General features: G+C 38.9%; 1 protein-coding gene across 1 annotated transcript in view; it reads left to right on the top strand.

Annotated features, from left to right (window-relative positions):
- Positions 1–13,819, top strand: part of LOC136428679 (major facilitator superfamily domain-containing protein 9-like) — a 38,259-nt gene extending 24,440 nt beyond the window's left edge. The window contains exons 4-6 of the mRNA XM_066418385.1: positions 10,351–10,480; positions 10,991–11,200; positions 13,079–13,819. Coding sequence (XP_066274482.1) covers positions 10,351–10,480; positions 10,991–11,200; positions 13,079–13,782 — 1,044 coding nt within the window. The 3' untranslated portion in view covers positions 13,783–13,819. The remainder of the gene's footprint in view (positions 1–10,350; positions 10,481–10,990; positions 11,201–13,078) is intronic.
- Positions 13,820–14,786: the final 967 nt, after the last annotated feature.

Raw genomic sequence — 14,786 nt, 5'->3', positions numbered from 1 at the left:
CAAACACTCTACCCACCAGGGTTGTCTCAAGCTTTAAATTTTTTTCCGTCCCACTCATTGTTTGGGAGCCGATTTTTTTTAATTTTCATTGTTAAATTCGTCATTTTAAGCTTTGAAAAATACATTTTCATCAGTTTTATCTCATGAAATTGATATTTTTGGGACGGAAAGGGTTGAATTTTTTTCCATCCCAAGGCCACACCAATTTAATTTCGTGGTTAACGGATTTTCTTTTTAAATTTTAGCTAAAAAAAATCATGAAAACAGAAGGCTGGGATGAAAACTTGCACCTGACCCTGTTCACTCCCTGAAATTGTGTGCACCAAAGTACAAACTTTCCTCTGAGATTCTGTTTTCCTTTTGTTTTTGGAGTTTAGCATTTTTTTTCAAAAAAATCTGTTAACCAACAAATTAAATTGGTGTGGCCCAAGTAGCAAATTTCCGTCCTGGTACGGAAGGACGGGTCCTGGAGTCATCCCTGGGTAAACCAAACACTCTTAACCACACCACCCATTCTACACTAGGCTATTACGCTGGAAATGTTTCTCTATATGATCATTTTATTATTTTAGCAAGGAGGACGAATTCAAAAGAAAAGAAAAGTGTTTCTTAAGAATTTCATGCAATCCAAAACTGCCCTTTCTTAAACAGAAAATTACTGTGAAAACTACAAAGTTTAACAGACCTAATGTACAACTATCCACTTGCCTTACATATTGTAGCAATGCACACTTATCTCAGACATGTAGAGTTCTAGTGAATTGAATTTTCTGTCACGTTCCTCGGCTCTGTCCCAGTAATTATTACGCTTTCCTGCTGTTGAATCTGTACTTTTCAGCTAGTGATATTACAGAGAGGCGAGCTCAGCAAGTTTGACAGTTTTCATATCCACCTTTTTCAAGCCTCTTCATCTCATTACGGGAGTCTTGTACGTACGTAGTCCAGTGGTAAGCGATCTTGCCTCTGGAACTAGAAGCCCCGGGTTCGATCCCGGCTGTGTCGCTCACCTGACATGCACGCTACCGTTAAATATCGCAGTCCTTAGGATGGGATGTTAAGCCATGGTCCACTGTTCATTGTGCTTGTCGAAAAGAGCTAGGGGAATTTCCCCGGTATAGTGAACCCATAAATACTGTACATATATCATAGCGTCTGTCTTCTCTGTCATGACCAGTGGAAGATTAGCTCATCTGTTCATTGAGATCATTTGAGCTAAACTGGTTCGAGATCACTTTCCTTTCACTTTCTTGCCTCACAAGCTGCCAAATCTACCGTCTCTACGGCGTAATGGCTTTCTGCTCCCTGCATCGATTAGTTCGCAAGCCGTTTCCACCTCGTGTGTGGAGCACTTGTGGCATTTTGAGGTCGTTGAAGATTTAGGGGAGAGAAGTGGCCGTAATGACGCTGATGCGCTGTCGTTTCTCTTCAGATCTGAAGAGTGGGAACCTTTTATGAGGGATAAAAGGAGGTCACCTGTACGTTAGGGCCGCGTGATATCTATCACTCTACACTGACAGGGTGGTAGAAACTCTCTGGCACTTTTGACCAATCGCTGATGTTTGAAAGGATGGATGATGACAAGTGATTTAATCCTGACTTCCTTCATCCCCGTTCAAGGTTCAAGGTTCCTTTGTTTGAAGTGCTGTAACTTTTATATAGGTATAGGTATAATTTAGATAAGCAGCTTTTATACCTATTTTGTACACTGTTCTTTTATGTATGTTATTTGCATTTAGCCTTCGGGCATGAATTTGCAATAAACTTATTATATAGTGGTAAGGCCACACCAATTTAATTTCTTGGTTAACGGATTTTTATTTTTTTGATTTTAGCAACAACAAAAAATCATTATTAATATAATAACAGAAGGCTGGGGTGAAAACTTGCACCTGACCCTGTTCACTCCCTGAAATTGTGTGCACCAAAGTACAAACTTTCCTCTGAGATTCTGTTTTCATGTTGATTTTCCAATCTAGCATTTTTTTTAAAGAGTTTTAATTCCGTTACCCAAGAAAATAAATTGGTGTGGCCTAAGACAATTTCAACAAATCCCTCTTATTTGTGTCGTTATACCTTTGGAATATTGCATATCATACGTATTGAAACCTTCATGACAAGAGTATTCTAACTAATAGTTGGCACCCGGTCTCTCTTGTCGCTCAATCTCTAATACCTATCGCTACAATAAGGCCACACCAATTTAATTTCTTGGTTAACGGAATTAAAAAAAAGATGCTAGATTGGAAAATCAACATGAAAACAGAATCACAGAGGAAAGTTTGTACTTTGGTGCACACAGTTTCAGGGAGTGAAATGAGGGTCAGGTGCAAGTTTTCACCCCAGCCTTCTGTTTTAATGATGTCCTTGTGCTAAAATTAAACAAAATAAATCCGTTAACCAAGATATTAAATTGGTGTGGCCTAAGGGGCAGTGTGCCAACTGTCCTGGCGGGGCAAATTTGCTTCCCCGGCCGTGGATAATAGCGGCTGCAGCACGGCGGTCTGGTACCCAGGCTACATGTATATCAGCACCGCTGCACAGGAGCGTCGGCAGTCTGTCTGGGTTTATGTGGACAGTGGAGACATAACCGCCCTGTGTCAGACGCATTAGTGGTATATTAGAGACTTGGTGTGTGAATGTGTTCGGAATAGGACACTACTGTCAGCATTTAAAGCAGGGTCGTTTTTTTCCTGTTAATTTCAATTTTAATTACACCATTTTAATTTCTTGGTTAACGGATTTTAAAAAAAAATGCTAGATTGGAAAATCAACCGGAAAACAGAATCTCAGAGGAAGTTTATACTTTGGTGCACACAAATTGAGGGAGTGAACAGGGTCAGGTGCAAGTTTTCACCCCAGCCTTCTGTTTTCATGATGTCCTCGTGCTAAAATTAAAAAACCAAATCTGTTAACCAAGAAATTAAATTGATGTGGCCTTATAATTAGCTTCAATATTGCAAATCAGAAAATTAATTTCAATTATTTTTTAAAACTTTCTGCAATCGCACCAGCCATTGTTCCAGGCCGAGCTTTAGTGGGTCGTTAATAGGTCGATCCAGCTGTCAATCAAAAAAGCAATTCAGCCAATAAGAGAGCAGCTCCATGTCTGTCAAAGTTTTCCATTTGTACACTTTTGTTTTGCTTTACCAAGTTTTGACGGACGTATAAGCTGGGCTATAGGATCAGTCTACTAGCTAAGGCAACACCAATTTAACTTCTTGGTTCTCAGATTTTAATATATATAGAATAATGCCAGATTGGAATATCAATATAAAAATTGAGTCTGAGGGGAAAGTCTGTACCTTGGTGTGTTCACAGGTTCAGAGACTGAGCAAAGTCAGAATGTAAGTTTTCCTCACAATCCTCTAAAATGTCAATTTTGCTGTCTGAGAAACAATGTTCAAATCAATCTATTTCTTGGTTAACGGAATTTTAAAAGAAATGCTAGATTGGAAAATCAACATGAAAACAGGATCTCAGAGGAAAGTCTGTACTTTGGTGCACACAGTATCAGGGAGTGAACAGGGTCAGGTGCAAGTTTTCATCTCAGCCTTCTGTTTTAATGATGTCCTCGTGCTAAAATCTTCCACAAAAAATCTGTTAACCAAGAAATTAAATTGGTGTGGCCTGATCTGTATATTAATAACAAAGGCAGACCAAATCACTTCTTGGTTGTCTGTCCGTTTAAAGGAAAACAAATTAGCGAGAGGTCAGCGCCAGACCGAGTGCTGGGAGGAAAATGTGACTTTTGGACCTGACTCGGATCAAATCCTTTGAGTGTATTCTAGATGCTCAGTGTGGTTTCAACAAGATAGCGTGTGCAAAGGGGGGTTTGACACGATTAGAAAATAGCTTAGGCCACACCAATTTAATTTCTTGGTTAACGTTTTTTTTTTTTTTTTAAATTTTAGCCCCAAAAAATTGTGAAAACAGAAGGCTGAGGTGAAAACTTGCACCTGACCCTGTTCACTCCCTGATACTGTGTGCACCAAAGTACAAACTTTCCTCTGAGATTCTGTTTTCATGTTGATTTTCCAACCTTAGACTAGCTTTTTTTTTAAAAATTCCATTAACCAAGAAATTGAAATGGTGTGGCCTTATATCATTTCAAACTGGGGAGGGGGGCAGGCTAATCTACTTAATCCAATGCATACAAATTATAGGTCCTTTGAATCTATGATATGTCCACAACCTCTAGCTAATAGTATGAATAATGCTATGGCTTACCCTTAAAGGAGTCCTAAACTCCAGAAGGCGGTGTTATTTTCCACTAGATTATGTATCAATCAATACATAATCAACCGACTTTTTACAAAATTCTGCTTGTGGTAAATTTTACAAGGTGTGTTTTTTAAAACAATATGATACTCACTAAACCCCTGCAGACCCTACCAGTGTATTCCCTATGCGTAAACATACATTTTTAAACATGGATATTTTTGGTGTAAATGAGGGTGGTTAAGCACGATATGAAGGCCAATTGTTAATAAGATATAAAAGAACACATAGCCAGAAGGTTTTTCTTAACCACCCTGACATTCTTTTTGTAATCTAATTTTTGTCAGGCATTGTCAGGCACATTGTAAAAAACACATAGGCTGAGGGTCACCTGGGGAATTTGGTAGAATACTGAACGTTTTGGATGCGCACGGGACTAGTGGGTACTTTATCGTATACTGGTAAAAAATATTCATTTCTACTTCCTAAAATTACCATCTTTTGGAAAATAACTTCCCCCTCTGGACTTTAGGACTCCTTTAAGATGTGATTTCCCTTCCCTATTGTGGAATCAGGTTGTAGTGAAAATAAATGAATATACAGTACTCTCAACTTTTATGGTTAAAAATGATATTCTTGACATTTTACAATAGCCATCTTGACGAAACTCAGTTTTTACCATAAAAGGAAAAATTATGACCAGATACTAAACGTATGTAGTTGCTTAATAAATGTGAACCAATGCAAATGATACATAAAGAGCCACTTGGGGGCTGAAAATCTAATTGTGTCTATGATATGTAACCCTAACCCCATACCAAATTTGATAACAATCCATCCATAGCTTGTTGAGGTATGCTGTTATACCAAAAAAATGTTCCCACAAAAATAGATGTAAACGAAACCTTCTCCATGTTGGTAAAGTGCACTATTTTAAAGGTAATTTTTAAATTTATTTTCACTATTGTGACATGTATATATCCAACAAGAAATTAAATTGGTGTGGCCTTAATGTTAATTGTTTGAATAATAAGTAAATGTACATCACCAAAATGTACAATCGTTATGAGAAAACAGTTATACTTATAAATTAAATGCTTTTTGCTTTCAAATTTAGGGAGCTCTTAAAGTTAGATTCGTTGTCAAACAACAGCATACACAGTTGTGTTTGGTGGAAAGTCTGACAATTTATTGTGGCGTACGACAAATAATCAAGTTTTACATCAAAACCATATCTTATCCCAGGAAGTTGTTTTTGATATACATGTAAAATCATTCAGCGGTGAACAAATCTCAACTTTGAGGTGCGAATCCCTGATTGAAATCTAATCTGACTTCCCATCATTCTTAATTTTCTACACGTACAGTTCGATCGTTATGGTTCAAAATTTGTACGACGTTTGATCCTTTGATCATAAGAGAAGTTTTTGATCACAAGGAGAGTCGTTAGTTTCCTGTAATTACAGAGTCGTCAGCAAGCGATTAGATCAGTGCATCACTTAGGTTCATCATAGACCAGCCTGTTACACATGTCATAATACTGCATTACTTCATCAATTCCATTTAACCTCAACTATCATAATTCAGCCAGGGACCCTGAGACTGCCACCGTCACATTAAAAACTTAAAGGTGAATCTAAAGAGATCCAAGAGGTATGCACTCTTCAGATATACAGGTGTTCAAGACATTTTTAGAAGGATTTGATAACGCTGATTTAAGAAAAAGAAATTGTGGTCTAAGGCCACACCAATTTAATTTAATTATTATTCTTGGTTAATGGAATTTTTAAAAAAAATGCTGGATTGGAAAATCAACATGAGAACAGAATCTCAGAGGAAAGTTTGTACTTTGGTGCACACAGTTTCAGGGAGTGAACAGGGTCAGGTGCAAGTTTTCACCCCAGCCTTCTGTTTTAATGATGTCCCTGTGCTAAAATTAAACAAAAAAGTCTGTTAACCAAGAAATTACATTGGTGTGGCCTAACGCTGATTTTTAAAAAAGAAATTGCGGTCTAAAGGTACGCAGCGGAATTATGAGAAATAACAAATGTTGCTGTTCCCTCTTATCTTTAGCAACTCCTCTGTGCAACTTTGTCTTTTTTCTGACTTAATGTGTCTTGAACAATAAAATTTCAAGAAATAATTTACCCCCCTAAGAGAGGTCTTAATGAGCACTCCAGCATGTACTCGTTAACACCTCTCTAACATTCCTTTTTGCGGTCTATAAATAATAAATTGCGAGTTGAACCCAGCCAAGGAACTATTCTTCCCCCACCCGCCCAATCACACGGAAAATGCCAAACTCAAGCGCACTTGTGGACAAATGAAATGAAGTTCTATAGAAAATGATTTCCTACGGAGGCGACGGGGGAAGTTTATTCAACATTTCAGGTACGACGTGCGGAAAAGGACGCAGGCGGCAGACTAATTGGAACCAATTTGTTACCATTCCTGTCCATGCACCTGTCCCAATGATTCAGGTTTTACCGTAGTGGCCTTTTCTATGTTTGCATAATTATGTTAGTCCTGGAATCTTTTTTAAGGTGATATGTAGAAAATATTTGAAAAAATGCTAGATTGGCAAAATCAACATGAAAACAGAATCTCAGAGGAAAGTTTGTACTTTGGTGCACACAGTTTCAGGGAGTGAACAGGGTCAGGTGCAACTTTTCACCCCAGCCCTCTGTTTTAATGATGTCCTCGTGCTAGAATTTAGAAAAAACAGATCCGTTAACCAAGAAATTAAATTGGTGTGGCCTAACGCTGATTTTTAAAAATTAAAGAAATTGCAGTCTAAAAGTACTTAGCAGAATTATGAGAAATAACACATGTTGCTGTTCTCTCTTCCCTTTAGCGACTCCTCTGTGCAACTTAGTCTTTTTCCCTGACTTCATGTGTCTTGAACAGATACCTAATAGAGAGCTCTTAGAGTTTTAACTTTAAAATTTTTATCAATAAAAGTTCAAGAAATAATTTGCCCCTCTTAACCCTCAAACACCCGAGTGAGGTCATTTTTGACCCCAGGCATGGATTTTGACGTGCTATTTGATCAGGTTTGATCGAAAAAAAAATCCATCTGTGACTTTGTCAGTAGACATCTTTTCTAACCTCTCATAATTTTCTAGGTAGATGGGCACAATACTGTTGACGTTGTATAGGAAAGTCTGTGTTGAGTCCGCTGGGGTCTTTGAGCACTCCAGCATGTACTCATTAAGACCTCTCTAACATTTCTTTTTTGTAATCTATAAATAATTAATTGCGAGTTGAACCCAGCCAGAGAACTATTCTTCCCCCACCCGCCCAATCACACGGAAAATGCCAATCTCAAGGGCACTTGTGGACAAATGAAATGAAGTTCTATAGAAAATGACTTCCTACGGAGACGACGGGGGGAAGTTTATTGAACATTTCAAGTACGACGTGCGGAAAAGGACGCAGGCGGCAGACTAATTGGAACCAATTTGTTACCATTCCTGCCCATGCACCTGTTCCAACCATTCAGGTTTTACCGTAGTGGCCTTTTCTATGTTTTCATGATTATGTTAGTCCTGGAATCAAAGATGTTCATCTTTTTTAAGATGATATGTAGAAAATATTTGAAAAAATGCTAGATTGGCAAAATCAACATGAAGACAGAATCTCAGAGGAAAGTCTGTACTTTGGTGCACACAGTTTCAGGGAGTGAACAGGGTCAGGTGCAAGTTTTCACCCCAGCCTTCTGTTGTCATGATGTCCTTGTGCTACTAAAATTTTTTTGAAAATCTGTTAAGCCAAAAATTAAATTGGTGTGGCCTAAGTGTACTGTACTTCAATATGAAATACTTTGAGTGCTAAACCTGTAGTAGGCATTCTTCCATCTCTAGTACATGGAAACGAGTATGTAATGACTGCCAGAGTTGGAATTTGTTTAAGAGTTCTCCTCAAGTGTGCTTTTGCGGTATGTAAATGTCCTCAGCGATATTTCCATCTGTCTTGTATTGTACGCGCTGTCACCTGGAATAAGTTTGCTGAACCTATTTTTGTTTCTGATTGGAATTCTATTTCTGTTGCACGTGTATTTGACATGCTATATACATGTACATTCAGGTTGTGCTGCATCGCTAGATCTCCTAGAATACTGTAAATGCATTTAAGTTTGTGTGGTTTTTATTTCGCGAAAATGGAGTGTTTGCGGTGGTTTTAAGTTTGCGGCAGCGCTATAGTCACATACTGCTACAGTATTGCGCAAAAATGTTTGCGGTGGTTTTAAGTTCGCGGTAAAATGGTAGCCGCGAAAACGTAAAACCACCGCGAACATTTCTGCATGTACAGTAGTTAGAATGCCTACCAGGAGTTTAACCTACGTGACATTGAAAACCGTATATTTTCTCTATCAAAGTACAACTTTTCAAACCTTTCAAAATCCTAAAGGGAAAATGGGAAGAGCATCTTGAACCAGATCCAGAAACCCAGTGGAACAAATGAAGCATGTGTAGCTTGGAACAGCACCGAAAGATCCATGATATAGACCTTACGAAAGTCGCTGTGCTTTTGTTGTGTCCATAAACATCTTTCGATAAAAATTTATGCAAGAAGTTGGAAAATCAACATGAAAACAGAATCACAATTTCAGGGAGTGAACAGGGTCAGGTGCAAGTTTGCACCCCAGCCTTCTGTTTTCATGATTTTTTTTTTGTTGCTAAAATTAAAAAAAATCTGTTAACTTAAAGAAATTAAATTGGTGTGGCCTTATATACCTAACGTTACATGTGTGCACCAATTTCTGAAAACATAATTACGTAGTTCATGCCATTTTTGGTAAAGGCTAATCCAAAAGGACCACCTGTTGCCTCTTGCTCAAATAGAATTATGACTTCAAACAACTTTACTATTAGTTGGTTCTTTTGCAGAATGGGGTCAATACTTAAGTAACCACCATATTAGAATATGGTGGTTACTTAACGTGTTTACCACTTTCTGCATGATCCAATACAGTTAATTTGGTTGATTTTATGTTGCCATTTCTACAGTACAAACTCAAATATGGTTATAGAATTTTTAAAGGATTGTAAGTGGAGGATTTTTCAGCTTTGTTTTCAGCCTTTGTTTTAGACTCAAATAAGTGTATGGCATTGGCTGTGTGTTTCTTTGTAAGAGGCCCAAGTGATGGTTGTTCAGAACCATGGACAAGGAAGGCACTAAGACAGTTAGGCAATATTTCCTTTAGTCACTTACAAGGATCAATCTCATTTGAGGATTATGATAATGCCATAAACATTCCTATGTTTTTTAGGTAAAAGAAAGAAACTTTAAGATTACATTATGGTGTTAGGGCTGTCTGAGGAATGGAAAAAAAGTGTTGACAAAATGTTATCAGATGATGTAATTTGGCTAGCATACTGTATTTAACAGTCCCTGGAAAATTAGAGTAAAAAGGTAAGGGAACTGTTTCTGCGATCTTAAACATCATTATTCTTACCTTAATCATCATTTTAACCTTACTGATATATGATAGACATTTTCAGTTCAGATCAGATGGCTTTAAATGTTGCTTTTTTGTCCGTTTGTGGCAGTTGTGTGACAAGTTGCCTAACTGTGTAATGAACTTGTATGCAGACTGGGGGCCAGCTTGACTAACTGTGATATGTAATTGTGGTCATCTTAACTCTCTGGTACAATTACCAACCCTTCAAAATATGACCTTCTCTTTTTCCTTATAGAAGAAATCGATAAAATTCTAGTATTTTCTCGGATAGGATATGTAAAACAAGTAAGATTTTTGTACATACTGTATTAATTGAAACTCATGTACATGTATTATCTGAAAACATACAGTATCCATGCAGTTATGCATGATATGCCATAATATGAATATGATGTACTGTGATATAAATTTCCATATGTCAAGCTTGCCTCAACTTTGCCTGTTTTGCATGCTTCCCCATTAAGCCATTTCCCAATTCCAAGGATGTTGTTAAAAATTTTAAGGCCTTGGGCAAATCTTCATTCTTTGTCTACACAGTCAGGGGTCTTAAACTTTGACCTTAGAGTAAGACTACTATTCAGTATGACTGCACTAAGAAGTAGGAAGATTTACAAATGTAAGCATGTACATGTACTAGGTTTTCACCGCTATTTGTGTTTGTACTACAGGGTAGCTGGGGTGATGTGTGGGGGAAACGACCCATGCTGCTACTGTGTCTCCTACTGACGACCGTCAGCTACACCCTGCTGGGGCTAGCACCCACCCTCACACTCGCCATACTTGTCAGGATCCTTGCAGGTACTGTGTGATCCAATACACAGGTCACATACATGTAGAGGAGTAGTGCAGTTCCTTCACTGACTGCTAGGTGGCAGTCTTGTACTGTCTGCATTTCCTTCAGTGACTGCTAGTGTAGATAGCAGTATACTACAGTCTGTTCAATGCTCTCCCAATTGACACCTTTGCCAAGAAGGTTATGTTTTCAGTTTCTGTGTGTGTGTATGTGTGTGTCTCTGTGTGTACACATGTGTCTGTCTGTCTGTTTGTGTGTGTGTGTGTGTGTGTGTGTCTGTCTGTCTGCCTGTCTGTGTGTGTGTTAACATGATAGCTTGAGAATGCCCAGGTGGATTGTCTTGATATTTGGTATCTGGGCAGTTTTCAATGAGATCTGGAATTGAGTCGATTTGGGGCCTCCTGGTGGCTCATTGTGGTACTGCAGCGGAACATTTGGTTTTGTTTTATGATGGTTCTTTGTGAAATGTGTTTAATAACACTTTGTTCAGAGTCAAGACTTTTATTCCCCTCTAGGTATCTTCAAACACAGTCAGACGTTGTCCAAGGCGTACTTGGCGGATATCGTCCCCAAAGCGAAACACTCGGAAGTTTTCGGCAGATTCAGCGCCTTCTCCAGTATGGGGTTCATCGTAGGGCCGGTGGTGGGCGGACATCTGATGGTGGCGGAGGGAGGGTTTCTACTGGTCTGTCTGGCTGGGTCCGCTCTGTTTTTCATCAATCTATGTAGGTGTCAACATTTCCCATTCCTAAGGCCGCACCAATTTGATTTCTTGGTTAACAGATTTTTTGTGTGAAATTTTAGCACGAGGACATCATGAAAACAGAAGGCTGGGGTGAAAACTTGCACCTGACCCTGTTCACTCCCTGATACTGTGTGCACCAAAGTACAGACTTTCCTCTGAGATTTTGTTTTCATGTTGATTTTCCAATCTAGCATTTTTTTAAAAATTCCGTTAACCAAGAAATCAAATTGGTGTGGCCTAAGGAAATGAATAAATAAAGCTCCACCCCTGAGATATAGCCAAAAAAGATCATCTTCTGATCATCATTTCAATCATAAACAAGAGTCCGAAGACCCAAAATCTCCATGAAATTTGTTTTTATATATGATGTGTTTTATTTGCCCTAGTTGTTTGTTTTTGCCGCTGGTTGTTTTATTTTATGTGCCAAAGGGTATCCACATACAGGTTTGGTAGTGTTCCCATTTGTGGTTAGACCACCAGCTGTTGGGACCTGTTGGGAATAGTTGACCTAGATAAGAGACGAACAGATGGTGCGACCTCAAAGCCCACAATAGAGTAGATATTTCTCATTATTTATGCAAATTCAGTCCGAATTTGCATAATTACCACTTTAGTTTGTACATCTCTGTCCAACCCACCTGCGTACCAAATATCATGAAAATCTGTCGCTCCTTTCTTCAGTTATTCTCCTTTGAATATTTTTACAAATACGCCATTGCAGTTCCAATGGCACATACCAGGGGGCCCAAAATCGACCTTGACGTTTCTCCTCCCAGCACCTACCCACAAACCAAATATCATTACAATCCATCTACACGTTCTATAGTTATGCTGATTTTACGCATCCGGTGACACATACATACACACACGGTGACACAAACATACACACACGCGCACACACGCGCAAACACACTAACTTTGCATGATTTGCACTTCAGTGTGTACATCTCTGTCCAACCTACCTGCGTACCAAATAACATGAAAATCTGTTGTTCCTTTCTTCAGTTATACCCCTTTAGAACATTTTTACAAATAGGCCATTGTAGTTCCAGGGACACTAACCAGGGGGCCCAAAATCGACCTTGATCATTCTCCTCCCAGCGCATACCCACATACCAAATATCATTACAATCCATCAACACGTTCTACAGTTATGCTGACTTTAAGCATCCGACGACACCCATGCAAACGATTTGCCTCCTTACTAATGCAAATTCGGTCTCATTTGCATAGTTTGCACTTAAGTGTGTACATCTTGGTCTAACCTATCTTTGTACCAAATAACATGACGATCTGTCGATCCTCTCTTCAGTTCTTCTACATTGAAGATTTTTACAAATACGCCATTGCAGTTCCAGTCACACATGCCAGGGGGCTCAAAATCGACCTTGACCTACCTCCACTTAACACCCACCCACATACCAAAAATCATCACAATCCATGTACAGGTTCTACAGTTATGGTGACTTTAAGCATCCGGTGACACATACATACACACAAACACCAAACGCAAGCAAAACAGTATATCCATGAAAAAGCCTTTTTTCATGGAGATAATAATTAATACTGCACTATCACACCGACTTGATAGGGGGAGCAGCTTCACCATGTACAATATCCAGAATAAAACAAATTTCTGGTAGAAAATTTGCCAGAAAACAAATCTAGAATATATAGCGGAAAAAATGTTTTCGGTATAAAAGGCTATGAGTTTCATAATTACCAAAAAAAAAAAAAATTGAAAATCAAATTGGAGAAAAGATGGAGAAAAGAAAATGACATGACTTTACATTGTATGTAGAAAAAAAGGTATAAGATCGGCTTGTTAAACAAAAATTCTGTCTCTTTATTTTTCCAGGCATTGTTTGGTATGCTCTTCCACACATCGACACAGGAAAGAAAAACGATGACAACAAGAAAAACGCAGCTGCCAGCTTCGACTTTCTAAACTTCTTCTCTTCCATGAAGAAAGCCCTTTTCTCCGACATGTGGGACTTGTTTCTCGTCAAGTTCCTTCTGACCTTTTCCGTTCTCCTCTACCGTACGAACTTGGGGCTCGTCCTCGAACAACGGTTCGACATCACGCCGAAAGAGATCGGCTATCTCATATCCTACAGCGGGATCGTCGGCACCGCGAGCGGCTTCGGCGTTGGAAAAGTGGCGGACTTCTACCGCGACGACTCCAAGGTCATGATCCATTTCACAGTTCTGCTGGTGGCGGCCATCTTGGGGATGACCTTCACGCCTTACATCTGGCTGTACGTCGTCTGTCAGACCGTGATGTCGTTCTCTAACGCCAACCTGAGGGTTGCGTCGACAAACATCGCGATCGAGCGAGGGCGGAACAAAGAGACGGGGGTTCTGATGGGGCTGAACCAATCGGTTATCTCCATGGGGAGGATCGGGGCCCCGCTGCTGGGTGGACTGGTCCAGGAGGTGCACCTGGTTGGAGCTGGTTTGGTTGGGGCGTTGTTCGCTCTGCTGGCGTGCGCCATCATGGTGGTGGTTCCGCCCGAACGCTCGGATAGCCAAGCAGTCGGAAAAGAGAAAAAAGAGCTGTAGTTTTTAGACAATTTTTTATGACTTCTTTAGGCCACAGCAATTTCTTGGTAAACGGATCTTTTTTAAATTTTAGCAACAACAAAAAAATCATGAAAACAGAAGGTTGGGATGAAAACTTGCACCTGACCCTGTTCACTCCTTGAAACTGTGTGCACCAAAGTACAAACTTTCCTCTGAGATTATTTTTTCATGTTGATTTTACAATCTAGCATTTTTTTAAAAATTCCGTCAACCAAGAAATTAAAATGGTGTGGCCTTAATTCCAACTATAAAACCTTTTGATACTTTAAACCATGCCAAAAAGAGCTACCTGGTATACTGTAGTTGACATACACAAGTCAAGGGTCAGCTGTATGTCATGTTTTTTTGTGAAGAACTGCACGGCTTCTTTTATTCCAGCTATTGATGCTTTAAATCAGGGTGTGTAGCAAGTCTTTGGAAAGAACAGCTGGCTTATTTTTACACTTATATACATAATTTTAAAACTTTTTCTGCATATTATTATCGTAATGGTATAAATATTTTATTGGTTGATGGGCTATGCAATATTATGATTGACTTGTTTAAGAAATGATAGATTTATCACAGGATCTGGTGGAGGTGAAAATACAGAAAAGAATACGAAGAATAGTATATTTTCACAATATTTGAAGAACTAGAATTCCAAAGCATGTATATTTTGTCTTTGAGCGTACTTCTAGTTTATGATGAAAACTTTTGATAATGACTTGACCATGAACAAGAAGGCTAAACCCCTCTTTAACCTCCTTGCCATGACTGACATGTTACAGTGCAATATTGAGAATAATCATCTAAAACTCGCAACCAATCTGATTTTTGTAAAAGTCTGATGACACAGATAAAGGGTAAAGCTGCCTGGTCAAGAATTGCACTCAGAATTAGAGCTGCGGGATTTTCTCTATCTGAACTATGGATGTTTTTCATGGAGAAAAGTTTTATGTAGTAGTAGTTTTTTCTAGATAACAAAATGAGGACCAAACTGC

The sequence above is a fragment of the Branchiostoma lanceolatum genome, chromosome 1 (genome assembly GCF_035083965.1).
Source record: "Branchiostoma lanceolatum isolate klBraLanc5 chromosome 1, klBraLanc5.hap2, whole genome shotgun sequence".
Lineage (NCBI taxonomy): Eukaryota > Metazoa > Chordata > Leptocardii > Amphioxiformes > Branchiostomatidae > Branchiostoma > Branchiostoma lanceolatum.
Note: the sequence above shows the minus strand (reverse complement) of the source record. Positions and strands in the feature narration are given on the sequence as shown.